This window comes from Typha angustifolia, chromosome 10 (assembly GCF_048772165.1).
Source record: "Typha angustifolia cultivar Huaian chromosome 10, ASM4877216v1, whole genome shotgun sequence".
Taxonomy (NCBI): Eukaryota; Viridiplantae; Streptophyta; class Magnoliopsida; order Poales; family Typhaceae; genus Typha; species Typha angustifolia.
In genome coordinates, this window is record NC_133248.1 from 8,847,837 (window position 1) to 8,867,533 (window position 19,697).

Below are 19,697 nucleotides of genomic sequence, written 5' to 3' on the forward strand. Positions count from 1 at the left end.
TGTTTCATGTATCAAGTAGGCTAACGGAGAGGATGACCAGGAAAATTTCCAATCAAGGAAAACCTCCATTATGCTATATTGGCCTGCAGCCTTTCTTCGTCAATATAGATTGCACCATTGGTGGCTCCTTTGACCTCTAGAGCAAGGAGCTCATCGAAGGCGAGGCTTCCTTGAGATGTTTGCCTTCTCGGTCTACTCTAAATAGCTGAGCTCATGACATAGAGGTGGGTTTTTCAATTGATGTCGATTTGACATGTCAGGTAATCAGCTAATGACAAGGAGCCCACTTGAAGGAACCACCTGATTTGGATTTGATGCAGGGATAACCTCATACTTTTTATTAAATTTATCTTCCTTCGTCGAGGTAAACTCTTTGCAAAAAGAACAAAAATTCAAACTTAGGGTGAAGCCAAATATCAAAAATGATTTAGCCTCTTTGTTTATGAATGGCTCGGCCGCACTCAAATAGACAATATAACATTAGACTTATGTGCTCCCTCTAGTTCCATGATTGACTGATGCGTCTCATTTCGTAGAATTGCAAAAGCATCACCAAGAAGGAGGAGGCAGTCTTAATCATTAATCTCCTTCTTCTATCCTTAATCTGCTTCATCACCATAATTATGATATGTTAGTTTTATTAGAAACTCATACTTTTAATTGAAATTGTGTGCTTTCATGTGCAGGCTTGGGCCAGAGTGGCAGGGAGCATTTGTGCCTAGGACCAGAGCTACCAAGGGACATCATTTGTAAATTGGAAGGTAGATTAGTTCTGTCATCTATTTTGCCCCATAGATCATGCATGTTGTAGTCACCAAAACAGGTAAGCTTCCTTTGCTCTTGTATGCTACTTACACTATTACCATCTTCAAAACTAGTTATAGCATGAATTGAGCTATGTGACAACATTGATATGCCATGGTTTTTGGTGGGTGATTACAATTCCATTTTGAATCTTGCTGATAAATTAGGAGGTGCTCAATTTAAACCACCCATCCTAGGTGAATTCAAGTAAACTACTATAGGTCTTTTATATAGGCCCAACTATAGTTGGTGGGATTGAGTTTCTAGCCCCATTGCTTAATAATGACTCTCTACCATTGCAGGGATTTATTAGTTTGAAGCCAAAGCTTAGGCTTTTAAGGAAATGATGCTGGTTATTGCGAATTTCAATTTTACTTCTCTAGATTGAGATGGGCTCATTACTTTTGACTAACTCATTAAACAGTTTACGGAAAGCTGGATGGTCAACTAATAATCTCATCGCGGACATTTTATTTTTTCACTAAACTTGACCAAAAATGTAAAGTTTCTCACAGATACGAGTAGATTATCGAGTTTGGATTGTTTTTGGGAAGAGTATTTTCACGGTACTTAGTTGCACCTTTTGAACTTTGATGTGGGCGGTACGTACTGGCCAGTGGCTACTGGTCGTGTGGAAGTTAATGAATATTGTTTTTTTTTTTCTAAATTATAAAAACTTTAGACGTATAGGCGAATAAATAAAAACATTTAGAAGAGTATAAATGTAAAAAGGCCCCCTCCAAAAAATTAGAAGCACAATGAGAAAATATATATAAAAAAATGGTAAAGAAAGTACGTTTCGGCTAAGGAAATGTCGATGGTCGCTACTGTGGGAGCTCTATACTCGTCGGCCCTTCTCGGCTCCTTTGCCGCTCGGTTGCTGCCTCCGTTCGGCACGGCGTCGTTTACATCCTCTTGTCGCTTAACCCGTCTTCTTCCCCGTTCTCCGAAGCCTATCAGGCTTCCAAGAGTAAAATTCCAAGTCCGAGCTGCAAGAACCGAGTCCGGCGGCGTTTCGCTCGGCTTCAGGGCTCCGTATTTTGAGGTTTTCTCAAGAACCCACTTCGTTTTTCCTTTGAATTATGTGATAATTTTGGTAATTCTAAGGTCTCCTCCGATTCCCACTTATTATTATTATTTTTGGTTATTTTTCGACCTTGAGCAGCTTCCGGAGCCTTTGACTGGGAAATTGTGGAAATTAGATGACTTCGAGTCTTGTCCTGCCTTGTTGGTGGGTATTAGTTTCTGACTTTTCTTGATTTTGATTTGATTATTGTATTGTTTTTTGAAACTAGTTGATTATCTTTTTGTGTTTTATTGCAATGTATTCTTATGCGGCCAAGCATGCTCTTGATTTGTAATTTAATATCTGCAGCCGTCCACATATTAATGGAAATCTTCAAAAGATCTTTTCTTGGACAAATATCATTGAGTTGATAAACATGTAGATGAAGAATGTCACTGTAATTGTCTTGCATTTAGCATATAAACTGTGATACTTCTGAATTAAGATATTGTTTATTTCGTTGTTGAAAGCATTTGGTAGATACTGTAGTAGATTACTTTCTCCGGTTTACAGCATTTTTTGCTATTTGGAACACACGCCCTATGTTTTTAGCTGTCCATTTTATTTTGCAGGTGATGTTTATATGCAATCATTGTCCTTTTGTAAAGCATTTGAAAAAGGATATTGCGAAGCTTACCAATTTCTATATGGGGGTAGGAAGTTCGACACCAGTTACAAAATTTTTGTATGGATGAGTATCTACCTTAAATGTGTTTCTTCAATGTTCTGCAGAAGGGACTGGGAGTTGTTGCAATTTCATCGAACTCCACAATCACACATCCTCAGGTCATTATTAAATCCTCCTTCTTTTGGATATTATAGGTCATCTGGAATAGTTTGTAGGCTTTTAAATGCATGAATGTGTATCATAGGACACTGGTATCCTTATTCCATTGCAAGACAACAATTTTACCCTTGGGGAATTTTGGCAACTAACATTGAAAGATGATGGCATCTAATGTCTCGCATAGATGACCAGACATGGTATGGATTGGCTTGGTACTTCAGTCTCTAAGAAAGGAAAAAGAAAGAAACAGAGGGGGAAAAAAATCTGAAGTTTTAGTTGCATCTCTATCTCAGATAATAATGAATTTAAGAAATTTCGGCAGACTTAGCAATTTAGGTAATAATTCCGAGAGTGTGAATATTTAAATGTTTAGATTATAATTCTTTGTCAAATATGTTTTATAGTAGTCAATAGATTATAGTTTATAGAAAGGCCATTGCTGTTTGGTGCCTCCATCTTGCAAAGTGAATAAATAGGCATAATGTGTTATCATGATCGCTTGCTCATTTATATCTGTTTTACCAATTGTTATTGTTCTGCAGGATGGGCCAGAATTTATGGCTGAAGATGCAAAATTGTTCAAATACCCTTTTCCCTATCTGTTTGATGAGGTAAGCCCAGTGTCATTCATTCTTTGGTCAGCAAGTATTGCTCCTTTACTCCTGTATCCACATTTACCCCTTTCTATCTTCTTTTATGACATGCATGTAATCATGTTAGTTCTAGTTCTAGCACTTGAGGAACATGGCGAGGCATTCATATATGTATTTCAGAATAACCCATTGTTTCTAGTTCCACATGATTCTAATAAAGAGCAGTAATGATGGTGAAATTTTTTAATATTGGCATGTTAGAAAATAGGAGTTAATAGATGCAATTATTGGTACTATGCCTGTGATGCATGGCAAACTCCTTAATCACAGATTTGAAAAGAGACGTAGCAAAAATAATTAAACCCGGGAAATCTACCAACGTTGGAATCTATCAAGAGAACACTTAGTATATCAAAACTCCAAAAAATATTCATTGATTCAGAAGAGAGGACTATAAGCCTTTATATAGACAAAGCAAAGCAAAAGACAAAGCTAACCATGATGCCCTATTAAGCAAAAGAAGAAAAATAGCTTAATAAGCAAAAATGACTAGCCCTGCAAAGCTAGTCAAAATTTTCATTAAGCTAGAGAGTCACGGGTGTAACTCTCTTGCACCTACGAGAGTAAACATGTCTAATAGTATTATTCACAGTAACTCTTTCGAGGTGAAAGAAACTCGACCCAGTCGAGTGAATGTGTGGGCGGCTCTCATAGAACTCCAGGATTTCAAGATCAAGTTGTTGTAACTCATCGTGAGTGTTCCACGTACAATTAGACTTTGGTCAATCTTGCTAGTGAACTAGAAAACGGTGAACTCATCCTACAGTAGATATTATTTAATCTTATAAAATAATTTCTATCTTTTCTTGTAGTGTGGATGGAATGGAGAAGTGGTGGGTGGGAGATCAGATATATCTGAAATAGAAGTAGCAGATGTAGCATATGGTTCAGTGAGAATATTCGTAGGCAATTTGTAAGCCACCAAATTCTCAATATTAAAAATAGAATTACTACCGTAATTAGAGGGAATGTCGCTCATATAAGCATTAGTCTATATATATTTTAGAATTTGGAAGGATCTTGCACTAAGAGGATGCAACTTTCAAATAACTCCTAAAGGAAATCATTCATGTTTGACACGAATCATAACATGATCTCCTACATTAAACCTTTTAACACACTTGTGCAAGTCGGCTTATATTTTATACTAAAAATTACTTGTCTTAATTCTTTTGTTGATCTTTTGATGCAATGAATGAACATGATGTGCAAATGCTTCAGTAGACTCAAAGACTCTAGCATGAGATAACATGGGCAAAAGATCTAGAAGTTTGCGTGCTTTGTAAAATTATAAACAACTTCAAATGGACTTATACATATAGACCTATTTATTGAGTTATTTTGTGCAAAGTGGGCTACGGAAAGAGTAACATCTTAATTTTTGTTATAATCACTCATGAGACATTGTAAAAAATTTTCAAGACATGATTGATGACCTCAGTTTGACCGTTAGTTTAGGGATGATAGGCTGTAGAGTACTTCAATTTTGTGCTAGCTATGTGACATAAAGTTTTTCAAAAGTAGCTCATAAAATAAACATCGGAATAAGATGCAATAGTTTTTGGAAAACCATATAACTTGACTATATGGGCAAAATACAATTTTGTCATATGTGAATCATTAGAGTGTAATGATCCGACCATATAGGTTAAGTCGAGTCAAGTTAGTTAGTCAGATTTATCTTATTATTTTAAATTTTAAATAAATTGGATAATTCCACTAGGAATTTTTACTCTTATAAATGGAAGTAAACATGTGTTATAATTATAAATATGAGTTTAGCCAAAGTAAATTTTTTCGCCCTTATTTTTTACCGTAGCCGTTAGATCATCTTTATCTTTGTAGGAGTAGATCATAGTCGTAAAAGTATTCTGATCTTCCAAACCCTGACTATTTTCCTCCACTAGCAGCCACCTTACTTATGGCCGTCCACCACCCTCCGACGACCGCCGCAATGTCGAATATTTATTATTTTACCCTACTATATTATTTTATTAAGATCTTTTCATCCGGACGTCAGATTCTCGTGAAACCAAATTCATTAAAATTCTAACTTTCGAGGCTATCTCTATAATAATTTTCTTATGTCCAGATTTGGTTCGTAACACAGAAATTTTGGCACAAGGAAAAATGAGCTATCTTAGATAAGCGATCTACGACCACAAAAATCAAATCCCAAGGTCCGTGGAAATCCAAGGACAAAATCCATTCATGTCTTGCCACGGGTGATCGGGCATAAGTAACGAAGTGTAAAGCCCAATATTATGCTTTTAGTGTTTTGCCAGTTGATAGATTCGATATTGGCTAACTAATTATGCTACATCACGCTTGAGACTTGGCTAGTAGAATTGATGCTCAACTTCTTCGATGGTCTTGTCATATCCAAAATGACCCGATAGGTTGCCACCATGGATCTCTTAAACTAGAAAGTCAAGTACATATGTATGGGGAACGCAAATGTTGTTTGCCTTAAATAAGGAACTGTCCTAGAGATAATAAGTACATATGTACGGGGAACGCAAAGTTATGTTCAAATCACTTAGTAATGTGAGAACAGTTTCTCCGAAGTTATTATATTTTTTTAACTATTAAAAAAGGGGCCTAAAAAAAACCCTAGATACGATTTTAAGGGAGCAGGTAGGGCTGTATTATAGCAGTGCTACAGTACCGAAAATAGAAAAAAAAGAGGAGATTTTTCTTGAGAGAGATTAGAGAGAAGAGAAAAAGGAAAAAGAGAAAAAAGAGATGAAAACGTGTATAAAGAGAAGAGAATAGATAGAAAAAGAGCTTATTATACCAAAAAGAAGAAAAAGAAAGAGAAGATAATCATGGAGCGCATCGGAATTCGTGCAATGTAATCTTCATTTTTTTAAATCTAGTGACTTTGATGCTAATGATAGATAAAGGCTAACCTGTTGGTTAAGCGTATTAGCCATCTTATTCTCAATCCCAACTCCATATTTGAGTATAAGAATGTACTATATAAAAACTTAATCCAACGAGTATGTCTCGTATTGAGTTTCTTTTGAGAATTCAAGAATCGAAGAGCATAGTGGTCTGAATAAAGAACAAATTCATGTGGGAGTATGTATGAGCCAATAGCGCAAAGTTTGAATAACTATATATAATTCCTTATCCTATGTTGAGTACTTTTATTTGGTCTTATTTAGTTTCTCGCTAAAATAGGCAACAAGATGACTTTTTTGGCTAAAAACACCACAAATCTCGATTCTGAGGTATCACATTCTATCTCTAAGGCTTTAGAAAAGTCAGGAAGACACATTACATGCGCTACTGTCATCCTTATCTTAATATCTTCAAAAGTCTTACTTGCCGACTTACCCCAATAAAAATTTCATTTCTTTAGGCAAGCAGTGATTGGGGATATGATAGTATTAAACCCTCAAACGAAGCATTGATAAAAATCAGCAAGATCATGAAAACTATGCACATCATGGATATTTCGCAGTTTCAACCAATCAATGATTGCCTTAATCTTTTTAGGGTCGATGTAGAATCTATCAATTGTAACCACAAATTCTAGAAAGATGATTTAATCTATGAGACAACAGCATTTCTTCCTATTGGCATAGAGTTGTGCAACACGAAGCGCAAGGAAAACTTGTTGTAAATGGTCCAAGTGAAGCATCTTTGACTGACTATAAATCAATATATCATTAAAGTAGACTACTAGAAATTTGCCATTTCATGAAAGTGCCTGGTGCATTAGATTGATCTCACTCATCTCTAGGTCGAATTCAAATTTGATAATAACTACTTTTGAGATTGATCTCGGAAAAGATCAAAGTTTCCACCATCATGTCAAACATGTCATCAAACTACATAATGGGAAAATGATATTTGACCGTTATTCTATTGATGTCTCGACTATCGAATAACGGTGTCGGCCTGATTTGCGGACAAAACCGTGAGCACCAAATTTAGGTATTTCTAATCTACCAAATTAAACTTAAATTAAATTTGAGGGGTGGGAGAGGGCTTACTGACGAGTTGCTTGGTGATCTTCGATTGTTTCGGTGGCGCTCCGATGGTCCGATTCCACGATGACAACTCTGACGGTAAAAAAAAGAAAAAGAGGATAAAAAGAGTGTCGACTCCGACAGTTAGAAAGAAGAAGATGAAAAAGAGGAAAGAACGGCTGGGGTGGGTGGATAAGAAAGGATTTATGATTTTTATATGTTAGGTTTTATATTCTAATCCGAATTTAATTCGGAGTGGCCAGAAATCCTGTAGCCACCCCTTCTGTTGTGTGATGAAGAATGAGAGGGAATGGAGATTGCACGTGCAATGCATGCGCGGTGTCTCTTTTCTCTCATTTTTTTCTCAGTTCTTACAACTATTTCCAACAAAAAAATTCAGCCTCGAAATTAAAATTAACATAATAAAAAGATAAAGTAATACCGTAATAATCACTATGTAGACCGAGAAAATAGCTTTGGATGTTTTTCTTACATTTTATCTTCACGCTCCCAAGTTGTTTTTTCCGGCTTATGATTTTGTCATAAGATCTTCACAAATGAGATTATCTTATTACGAAGAGTTCTTTGCTGAATTTTTAGGATTTCTACAGGTTGCTCCTTATAAGATAGATTTTCTCGGATCTTAGTCTTAAAATCGATCACATTATTAGTACTAGGCACATATTTCCTCAACATAGACATATGGAAGACGTTATGAACTTTAACTAACCTAGGTGGCAATGCTACTCGATATGCCACCTCATCAATCCACTCTAACACCTCAGAAGGCCCAATAAAGTGAGGACTCAATGGGCCTTTCTTATAAAACCTGATTAATCCTTTCTAAGGTGACACCTTTAGAAAAACCATATTGCATGCCTGAAACTCTTGATTTCTTCTCCAATTATCAGCATAACTCTTCTGGCGACTCTGAGCTATTAGAAGCTTTTCATTGATTTTGAAAATTTTCTGAGTGGCATCATATACCATATATAGTCTCAATAACTGTCTTTTCCAAACCGCATACCAACAAAATGGAGATCTACATTTTCTGCCATATAGTATCTCGTAAGATGCTAGTCTTAAAATGGAATAGTAGCTATTATTGTAAGAGAACTCCATGAGTGGAAGATAATCATCCCAATTTCCTTTATACTCCAAGGAACAAGCTTGCAACATATCCTCAAGGGTTTGGATATTTCTCTCGGGTTGTCCATCGGTTTGCGGGTGATAAGTTGAGCTAAATTTCAATCGTGTCCTAATAATTGAACGTAGACTCCTCCAGAATTTAAAAACAAATCGAGGATCTCAATCAGACACATAGACAACAGTGCTCCATGAAGTTGTACAATCTCCCTAAAATAATGTTGTGCAAAATGATTTAGGGAGTAAATCATACGAATGGCAGAAGAATAGGTAGACTTAGTCAACCTATCCACAATCACTTAAATTGCATCACAAGTTGCTCTGGTGCGGGAAAGTCTTGAGACAAAGTCCATAGTCACATCTTCCCATTTCTATTTAGACAAAGGCGAAGGCTATAATATTCTTGCAGATTTTTGATGCTCAATCTTGATTTGCTGGTAAGTGAGACATTTAGCTACAAAGTTAGCTATGCCCTTTATGCCATTCTATCAAAAATTTTCTTGCAAATTTCTATACATCTTTGTGCTGCTCGGGTGAATACTGAATCCTAAACTGTGAGCCTTTGACATAATTTCATTCTTTAATTCTTCAATGGTTGGGACACTAGCATAGTTTTGGTACTTGACTAATCCTCTATCTGACATTGAATAGCCGGAAGCTTCTCCTTTTCTCTAATTCTTCCAAGATTTTCTTAAAGTTGGCATCCTTATAAACTTGCTCATAGAACTCGTCTTTTCCTATAGGACATCCTGTTCCCTAAAATAAAAGGCCTTTTAAGGGTAGTTCGAGGTTACATGACCAACTTGTCTATATTTGTAACATCGACATGAGGCATTAACTGGTGCAACATCGTGGAGGAGCCATTTTCTTTTGTCAGGTTGGACAGGCGCAATAGTTTGGGTAGCTTTGAAAAGTACCATTGTCGTCTAAGTTTTTGCGCTAGCAGATGCATAAGTGGAAGGTGTGCATCCAATTGGTCGCTTAGGCAATTGCTACCTATTAACCATTTCATAATTTAACGCAAGAGTATAAGCCTAATCTAAAGAGGTAACTTCTCGAAAAACTAAGTCCCTTCAGATGTCATCGTTAAATCAAAGAGCCCTGAGTGTAGCTCTCTTGCGCCTACGAGAGTAAACATGTCGAATAGTGGTGTCCACACTAGCCCTATTTTTATTTTTAATGTAAGTGCAGAATCTATTTAGTTCTATAATTTGCAATCTTGTTCTTTGTTAGATTAAGAGCCTAATGGTGGAATTTGATTTTATTCGCTCTGTCTTATTTGTGCTTAAACAATGAAGGCATACCCTACCCCGAAGCTTCATCTGTTTCCTTTGTTTAGGTTCTTGACTCTTTCCGTTCTATCATAACTCTTGGAGGGTTCATCCTTGGTTGCATGAGCTAAACCACGACATTCTCAAAATATCATAAATACCATTGAAATCATTGGACTCTTTCAAAACTAAAAAATTATTCATGTAATATTTCCAACACTTGGCTGTATTTACTGACATATCAAAATAACCAAAATACATTTCTTTCTTGAAATGTAGACTGTTAAATGTGTGACAAAATTTATGAAAAAATTAGGGTACTTGGTTCGTGATCGTTTGGTATTGTGCTGTCGGGTAGCGTTAGATAATGTTAGGGGTGTAAACGAGCCGAGCCTGAGCGAGCTGGCTCTGGCTCAGGCTCGGCTCGAAATTAGTTTCGAGCCTCACAATGTTGCTCAGGCTCGGCTCAGCTCAACCCGAGCCGAGCTCGAGTTGAGCCTAACCGAGCCCGAGCCGAGCGCGAGCAAAGCTCGAGCTCGATTAGAGGATGAGGCGGTGGCGACGTGGGCGGTTGCGACGTGGGCGGTGGCGACATGGACAGCGGCTTGCCGAAGGAGTCGGAGACGGATGGAGGAGGCCGACGACGGAGGAGGAGGAGGAGGAGGCCAACGACGGAGGAGTTGGAGGAGGCCGACGGAGAGGAAGGTGTGGCGCCGTGGTGGTGGCTTGCCGTCGTTGCTGATGGAAACCGACGGGGAGGGAAGAGTGAAGGTGATCGGGTGGATGAGGGTGAGAGTGAAGGTGAGGGTGGGGGAATTGATGATGGGAAAGGTGATGTGATGGGAAAGGTGAAGTAATTAATGAGGGTGGGGTAGGTGAGGGTAGGTGAGGGTGGGGTAGGTGAGGATGATGAATGTTGGGATAGTTACGGGTGAGAATGAGTTAGTGAGGGACACGTGGCAATATTTCCTTATACCACGTGTCCTTAGTCATAGGGACTCAGGCTATCGAGCCTATCGAACCGAGCCTGAGCGAGCCGGCTCCAGCTCAGGCTCGGCTCGATATTAATTTTGAGCCTATTATAATGGCTCGGGCTTGGCTCAGCTCTGATCGAGCCGAGCCGGACTCGAGCTTCACCCGAGCCGAGCCCGAGCTGCTCGTCAAGCCTGACAGCCCTAGATAATGTTCACCTGATTCAAATGGTTTATACAAAGGTAAAATAAACTTTTTACTAGATCGCTTAAGTTAGATTAAATTGACAGAACACATTGAAAGAGTGATAAGAATGGAAATCTAACTCTTCCATTCCAGTTTACTTATCACTGGAGGCAATGCCAGGCAAATAGTGGCGGAGCAGTGGGTTCAGCAGCAGTTTCTAGGCCAGGCATGAACTCCTCGCCAAGCATTTGAATGGCTGTCCGGTTCGTCTAGTTAGGTGTCCGAACGGCTCGATGACGCAATTTTCTGAGTAAAATTCTTACAAGCATTCAAACGGCCTTCCTGGCATTCGAACGCCAGTCCATTTAGCCTAGGCTTGTTCAAACAAGCCCACAACTCAAATTCCCGAGAGCATCAACTTTTTAAGCGTTCAAGCTCCCTGTTAGGTCATTCAAATGTCTGACTGACAATTCATTGGGTTATTTAATTATTTCCAGAGTGTGATTGAATTTGGGTTTATTTTCTTTCCAAATCGATTAGTTCGACTAGGAGACCATAAATATGTTGTTTTACTTGATTTTGGAAGACAATAAAGTATTATCTTCTTTTTCTGTTTAGTCTAACAGGGCCTAATGTTTGTGATTTCCTTTCTTTTTCACCATTAATCTGTTGTGGTATTGTTTGATAGGATTTCGTCAGGTCAGAACCTAATCACCTATCAAAAAGTCCGTTGATTTCAATGAAAATTAGGATAGTTTTAAGAATGCAGTGGGAAATATGATATTTTAAAAGCTTTTCAATGGCACTTACTTGAAAAACCTTAATGGAGAAATATGCAGAAACTTAAATGAGCATTGAATTGTTATATGGCAGTGGTAAAAAGTACTGAACATCTTCTTGTTTTGAAGGATCTGACATAAAATAAGCATTAAACACCTACTCAAAACTTTACTTCATAACATCTTCCTCTAATAAGAGTTATTTCATCAAATAACTGCCATGAAGAGTAAGTAATTTTTTTTCTAAAACCCACTCTTGCGGAACAACGTACAAGTAGAAATTTACATTACTATCAAAGCAGGCAGTACCTCATTCCAGCCACTAATAGATTCTAGGGTACACTCCTAACTTGCAACTGAAGCAGCTGGAGACCTAACTTCCAAGGTACTCAGGATTTAGACATGCTTATATTCAAAGTTCTAAGAACCTAAAGTGAGATACTGTTCTCCTCTGTTGAAGACTAATTCCATCCAATTAATTTTCTAGTCAAGTTATATGTAATTGAACAATCTCTTACGATTTAGCTGCCTTTTAAAGTTAATACTCTTCCTTTTTAAATGAGTAGACAAATTGCCTTTTAGGTCATCTTACATTGAGTGTAGAAAATGCTTTTTTTTTTCTCTCTCTTCATAATAAGACATTATGTTTTCTTTCATTAGAGACTTGTGTTTTGCTTAATTTTGTATAATTGGGCTCTCTAATGTGATTATGTTTAAGTGTATGCACTATATTTCATAATAGAATGGGTTCCTTTGTTTTTATGCCAGTATGCCATCTATTTCAATTCTTATCATGCTTTCTAGCAGCATCTACTGGGGTTTTATGTGATAAAATTGGATTGACAACTGCACGTATGGTTCTTTATCTTGCTCATAGTCCTTGGTTGCTTCAATTTAAGCACTTTATGTATTTTATGATAACTGCCAACGTGATAACCTTCTTTAATATTGAGCCCATTTAAAACTACTTTTTGTATGAATTGATTCTCCATCTTTAAATGATCCCCTGCAGACTCAAGATGTTGCACATGCTTTTGGTGCTGTCTGCACACCGGAGTTTTTCCTTTTTAAAAAGGTAATTGCTTTGAAGTCCTGATGGCTAGCATATCTGCTAAAGATGATTAACTGATTAATCAGTCATTGGTGTGACATGGCTTGTTGCTCCTCTAGAGTCCTAGTGCTTAGGTCTTTTCTGTTCATCATGCAAACAAAGCACTTGGATCACCATATAATCTGTAGTACGTGAGTGTGTTGCCCTGTTCCTTCTCAGGCTTATTGTGAACTCAGTCCATATCTGACTTCGGTAAATAACTGAATTTTAAATTCTGCAATTCGTTCATAAAAAGGGATAACAGGCATAACCGCAAGTTACAAAATGTTAATTTCATATATTTTCTTGCAAGTGCTGATGTTTTCTTAGTCTCTATACTGGGGATTATACTGAATAAATTTCAATGAAACAGGGCTGCGGCCTTTTTGTATAATTATATATATATATATAACTTTTTTCTTGCATCATGCAATGGAGATTTAAGAAATACATGTGGACCTATAATTCTGGATTCAAATTCTAATATTTCCTGCTGGCCTAGTGGTCGTAATGATGTAATTTGTCTAAGATACTACTTTTCGTTGCATAGGATGGACGAAGACCTTTTGAGCTGTTCTACCATGGGCAGTTTGATGATTCACGACCGAGTAATAGTGTACCAATTACTGGAAGGTACTTCTATGAATTGTAGGTCAAGATTTATTGTGAGAAAATCCTTATTTCTCTGTTGATTTATTTTGATCTTGTAGAGATTTGAGTCTTGCAATAGACTGTGTCCTCAGTGGTCAAAGGTTGTCATCTATGCAGAAACCCAGGTAGCTATTTTACAGTTGAAAATCAGCTTATCTTCTGGAATCTGTTCTGCCCTGCTTTGATTTCTTATCTTACCATATTTCTTTTCCATTATTAAGTGTTGGATGCAGCATAAAATGGCATCCTGGGGAGAACCATTAACTCGCACTATTGGCAAATATTAGCTGCCAGCTTCATCATACAAGAAGTGGAGCATAGAGCAAAAGTGAATGATTTCAAATAGTTACCACAGGTATGGCTTTGCAGATATCATATCAGTGTCATTTTCTTAGTCAGAATGCCCCCAGGAATAATGAGACACAAGTTCATAATAAAGTGTCACTTGACATGCTTAATGAGTTGTCTCCTTTTTATTCCTACCACAGTTACTAGAATCACATCAGAAGTTCGCCAACGGACATATTAAACTTCCTTATGTTTTTGCCTTTTAAACCTACCTTGTATATCACATGTAATTGTCAATATAATTGGTAGAATAATATATATTCTTTACAGTGTATTAAAAGGCATTTTTGGCGGCCGCCTTGTAGGGGTGACGCACCAGCCGCCCCGCCAAACAGAAGGCGCCGTTGCAAGGCGGGTGACCATGTGCACAAGGAGAAGAAGAGGACTTCTTATTCTCCTTCTTCCTGTGCCACCTCACTAAGCCGGAGGGCACCGGTGCAAGGCGAGTTGATGTTTTCCTCGAGGAGAGGAGGACGAGGAATTCCTTTTCTTCTTCTTCTCCTTCTTCCCATTCTTCTTTTTCTCCTTTTCTTTCTCTCTCTACATTAGGAACCACTTTTACTTTAATTGTCGGACCACTCTAGCTGTCATACACTCATACACCCACCTCTCACTAGTTGTCATGCAACACTAATAGTAGATACATTAATCAAATACGCACACACATATATTTATATACAAATATATATACATACATATATTTTTAAAAATACGTGTATATATAATATATAAACATATTTTTGACTTGTGATCTTCTATTTTTATGGTTGTAAATTATATAATTAAAAAATTTATACATGCTATATTAATATATATTAGTTATCGATAATTTTTTTTTTTTACATATTAAATATGCTAGCCCGTCTTGGCACTTATCTTGGCAATCCGCCTTTCGCCTAGGTGCTATGCAGTGGAATAACCGCCAGCAACTAGCGGCTGCCTTTTAATACACTAGTTCTTTATCCCTCTTCTACCTTGTTACATGAGACATTTTTGTGGTCATCAAAACCCAACTAAAGAATCATTGGGGATGCAAGGAATCAGATAAGGTGTCAGCTTTGTCTGAGATCCCTTCTTAATTGACCAATATTTGAATCCATCTAAAACAACAAAAGAAATAAATTCCAAAACTATATATCTCTTGTATTGACCCTGAGACCCGAATGCCTCAGCTTCTTTTGTTCTTCATTTATCTTTTTCATGATTTCTTCTATGGTTTTGTTCATATGCATCCTCATTCACTGATTCTTCTTATTGTGTTTTATAACGAGTAATATAAGTGTTTTCTGATACATATAATTCCTGGAGCTTGGCAGTAGCTTGGATATGCAAGGATCCTATAACAATTCGTAGGTTTCTGGAGAATTCAGAAACATAGATATCTCTAAGCATCAAACTAGATAATACAACAGTCGAGAAAATAGAATCATAGAGCATGGGCTTATTATCAGGATGAGAAGGAATTGGGTGAGAACAAGGAAAGTAAGGTGCTCCCCCAATTGAAAAGACAAGTGAACGAAACAAGATGTGCTACCAGTCTCTCTTAAGAGTGACATTGGTGATGATGCTTTTGGCTAATTTGTCAGATAGAACATCGTAAGATTATACAAAAAATTCAAAAATGAAAGAAAAAGAAAGAATGATGGGCATCAGGAATCTACAAATCTGTATTTGGGAAGACTGGAAGAGAGGATCTTTGTCCTCAGATTTCCCAAAGTAAAGATGTTATTCAACAATGACTAGATATTTAAGTTGTTCGAGAATGTGGGCTTCTTTTAATCTTTTGCACTCCTCATTTCTAGGTTTAAAACATTTTAATATGCTCAAGTAGTGGACTTGACTTCAATTGATAATGTAGGTCTAGCTAGATTCAAACTCAGAACCTTCTAATTTGATACCATAATAATTTATCAATTATTCTAAAAGTTTAAACCGCAAAAAATTTGATAGTTTTTTTGTCTTTTATATTCTAACAAAAGTAAATTCAGTGCTAATGGAAAATGTACTTTTAAGATTTGGATGATGCAGCCACGGCATGTACTTTCTGTTTCTCCAACATAACAGAAAATTGACAGGAAAAGTTCCATTGATAACCAAATGCATCCTTAGAATTTAATGTCTTTTTCTTGGTGGCATATGATGCTTGACAGATTTGTTTCCCATGATGGACTGATAGATGGTAGAGCATGTAGGAATTGAAATCTCAGCCACCGTCTTTTTCCTTCGTGCTTGGATTTATTGTAGTTAACCTCTTGGCTGCTGATCGTGCTTCAGGATAGGATTCAAACTGTGAAAAGCGACAACACGATACGCTCTTGTCCCTGTTCTTGGTCTACAGAGAGTTGACCCTCGAGGTATTGGCCGTTCAATGTGGAGAAATAATTTAACAGAACTGGACTTGGATTTCATGTTGCAGTTCTTTTTGTTTCTTTTTGTGACAAGGTACTGCATGTTGCAAAATTTAATGTATATCAGTTTGTCTGTGAATGCCAAAACGTTTGACTGCTATGGTATGCAATATCCCTATTTTTATTTCTTTTCTTTTGTGTTCTCATATATTTACAGTTCAGTTTTTAATATTTGTAAATTGAGCTTTTATATTTGACTAAATATTTGCAGAAAATATCCTGGTCATGTTAGCCCTAACATCATTTGAGTCGATAAAAATATTTCGTCCACTGCAAACATCGTTCGGTTAGGTTAGGTTAGCACTAACAATTTCTTGCTAAATGTCACAAATGATCTCAAATTCCACCACAGGCAAAATTTAAAAGTTTGAGGAAGCAAATCAGATCTAGCTAAAAGATTAAAGCGAGAGTTCTTACTTATTTTCTTCTTTAACTTGGGTAAGGTATTTTGGGAAGGATATTTGGGTTGCATAAAGTATTTTATGTTAGGTTAAGATATTTTGATAATCTTTTTAGTGTAGTTAATTTATCCTAGAAATTTGATTAAATTCAGCTAACACAAGATTTCTGCAATTTTTAGTAGAATGCATGACCCAATTTGTAAATATTGAAAATGCAAAGTATACATCACAAATAGTTGAAAAGGTAGTGACGGATATCCACTGTTCTTATCCGTATTCGACAAATTTATTATATTTTTGTATTTTGATTCGAATTTTTTATTTTTATTTTGAAACTGCTATTGACATCTAGAACAGAATCGTTCGTAAGAGAAAGAAAGATATTTACAAGTTTAAATGCAAATATCCTAACAGTTAACAGAAAACTAGCAATTGTTATTTTGAATTTGAAGATTTTGGAAAAGCATCAAAGAATGGGGGAGTAAAATTTTCGAACAGATCTTTGAGCATTAATCAATTTTCCTATTTTTCTGAAAGTGCAAAAAGAGAGCAAAAAAAGCAATTGCGAACGTCGACAGCAGGATTCGAACCTGCGCAGGCAAAGCCCAACAGATTTCGAGTCTGTCTCCTTAACCACTCGGACATATCGACTGGTTGTTTAGTTAGAAAAAGAAAACTTCAACACAACCTAAAAATATTTAGCCCTCGCCACAGTTTTCTCCCTTTCCCTCTCCAAGCTCGAGAGTGGTTTCCCTCCTTTCCTTTTTCTTGCTCTATCTAGTGCTTTTAAGTAGGGGTGGCAATCAGGTTGGGCTCAACTTGACCCAAACACGACCTGCTTAACCTGTTTAATAAACGGGTCAAATTAACACGATCCATTTAACTCGTTTAGTATTATCTGATTTTGTTTTATTCTAAAATTTGCTACCATCTTCTAGAGGATTGGCGTTACGTAAAAATATTTCAATTCATTTGAAGCTTTCACTTAGATGTCGAAGTAATTTTTGTGGAAAAAAGCTCTTTTGCTCTTTGATGGAAGAAGATCAAAACCTGTTCTGTTTGGATCATTTTATCAAAGTTTTTAAGTGATGCCATAACCAATATTAAGGAAAAGTTCTCCCACTGAAATGATCGACAAAAGATACAGATGATATACAATTATATAGGTTAGGAACTACATAAGTTCATACTTTACCTCTGACAATCATGACAACCTACAAAATTAAACGACTAAATTAGGGGAAAGGATTTAATACCTCATCTATTGAACCAAACTAAAATTTCACAACTCGCAATAAACGATAAGATTAATACCTCTCACCCTAAACAGTAAAAACTTATTAAAATGAGAACAAAGTTACTCAGGCAAATGCGTAATGAAAGAGTGGGGACTAGGAAGATGAGGGCGGCGGCTATTGGGGTTCAAAGTCAGGACACGGGAGGGGAGGAATTGGCGACGTGAGGGAGAGAATGAATAGGAGATGAGTTGAGGGTGTGAGAGTGTGAGAGAGTGGGAGTTAGGGTTGTTTAGTTTAGAATATATAGTATTTGGGTTTGTGGGTTGATCCGACCTGAACCGACCGATATACTTAAACGGGTTAAATGGGTCAAAACAGATCAGCTATATAAACTGGAACACAACCTGATTATTAATTGGGTTAGGCGGATTGACCTGTTTATGATCTTAACCTGATTAAGTTAAACCCGAGCATGATTAAGAGGCAGGTTATTGTGTCGGATTATCGGGTCGAGTCAAAATTTGCCACCTCTACTTTTAAGCTCCTAATCTCTTTCCTTCCTTTAGCTTAGTTCACTTTAGGAATAATATTTTTTTTCTAGAATATAACTTTTTATTATAGAATAATAGCTAAACATTGTAATAATCTATTCTAAAATATAAATACTATTTATCAATATTACATCTAATATTACATACTAATATAATTACTAATTTATTCTTGATATCTACCCATCAACCTACTTTATATCAAATCAAAAGATATTTATAGTAATTTCATATAAAAAAAACAATAGTTTCTATCTTTTCATTTACTTTATATCAAACAAAAATAATTATCGCACCCTTATTTCAAAATATAAATAAACATAAAAATAGCAACAAAGACCTCATTTTATGAATAATAAAGAAGAACTATTCTAGAATTGATCTTATTTCTGATAAGCTCAATTTTTCCCCTATCACTCAGCTTTTCCATGATCTTAGTAGTGGGGCTTCCTTCTCTCGACAATGTCATCATCGACTCTACCCCTCTCTTTGTTGTCGACTTTGCTTTTGCCATCCCAGACCCCACCTCCCTCTTCTTCTTCTTTCATCACTATCCTCCTTTTCTGATTATTGTGCTTAGCTCACGGTGTTGTGCTTAGCTTGCAATGTTCACTTGCTCATGCGGCCGACTTCATGCCTTAAAGGATCCTTCCATCATGTGCAAGTGTTCAGCCACCGTGTGTTGCTTCATTTGCCGCCGCTTTGTGCCGCTCTTCAGCCTCAATTCATCTTTGTCGTGCCACGTTCTCAAGTCCCTGTCTTTGCTTGCATGACGTGCCAACTATACTATAGTGTTTTGTTAATTGGTTTGATCAATTAGAGGGGGGTCTGCCTCGTTTTTCACATATTCATGTTCGATTTTTTTGTTTGTTTTTGTTGCTTATTTCCTTTAGGTTGATCTGGTGTGCAGGTTATGGTGTTGGGCACTTACGACCATAATAGAGTTACGTGACATCGACTCTCTTTCTCCTTCTTTCGTTTGTCTCTTATTGCTAAGCTTATCTGTCGTGTTGCCTTGAAGAATCAAGAGAGAGGCTTGTTTTCAATATTGTTACCCTAGCTTTTTCTTTTGTGAGTACTTGTAACTTTGTTATTTATTTAATATCATGTTCACAATCATTTTATTTATATTTAGCCAATTATGAGGCTTGCTTTTATGACCGTTGTCCTATCTACATTCTCCTCTTTTTTTTCTATATCACGTTGTAGCTATTTGCTTGAAACTTAATAAATTTATAGGTTGCGTGGTTTTCATAAAGAAAATACAAAATATGAGCTTCATTTGCCACTTTGAGTTAGGGTAATAAATATACACGTAACGTTAGCACGTTAAGAAAAATCGCTTACAAAAGTAATGATTTTTGTTCAA

The 19,697-nt window shown here is 36.7% G+C and overlaps 1 protein-coding gene and 1 non-coding gene across 3 annotated transcripts; one reads left to right on the top strand and one right to left on the bottom strand.

Annotated features, from left to right (window-relative positions):
• Positions 1 to 1,564: 1,564 nt before the first annotated feature.
• LOC140769389 (uncharacterized) lies at positions 1,565 to 16,288 on the top strand. Of its 2 annotated transcripts, XM_073110088.1 has the most exons (11): positions 1,565 to 1,849; positions 1,970 to 2,035; positions 2,443 to 2,523; positions 2,603 to 2,656; positions 3,200 to 3,268; positions 12,657 to 12,719; positions 13,285 to 13,367; positions 13,445 to 13,510; positions 13,607 to 13,740; positions 14,039 to 14,175; positions 16,008 to 16,288. In XM_073110088.1, exons 1-9 carry the CDS (start codon positions 1,616 to 1,618, stop codon positions 13,647 to 13,649), a joined length of 759 nt encoding a protein of 252 aa, XP_072966189.1. In that variant the 5' UTR covers positions 1,565 to 1,615; the 3' UTR covers positions 13,650 to 13,740; positions 14,039 to 14,175; positions 16,008 to 16,288. The 2 variants fall into 2 exon arrangements, with proteins under 2 accessions (XP_072966189.1, XP_072966188.1); XM_073110087.1 differs by lacking the exon at positions 14,039 to 14,175 and having other exon boundaries at positions 1,567 to 1,849; positions 16,008 to 16,286.
• Positions 16,289 to 17,111: 823 nt separating this feature from the next.
• TRNAS-CGA (transfer RNA serine (anticodon CGA)) lies at positions 17,112 to 17,193 on the bottom strand. Its single transcript has one exon. It is a non-coding gene; the product is annotated as a tRNA-Ser (tRNA).
• Between the last annotated feature and the right edge of the window lie 2,504 nt (positions 17,194 to 19,697).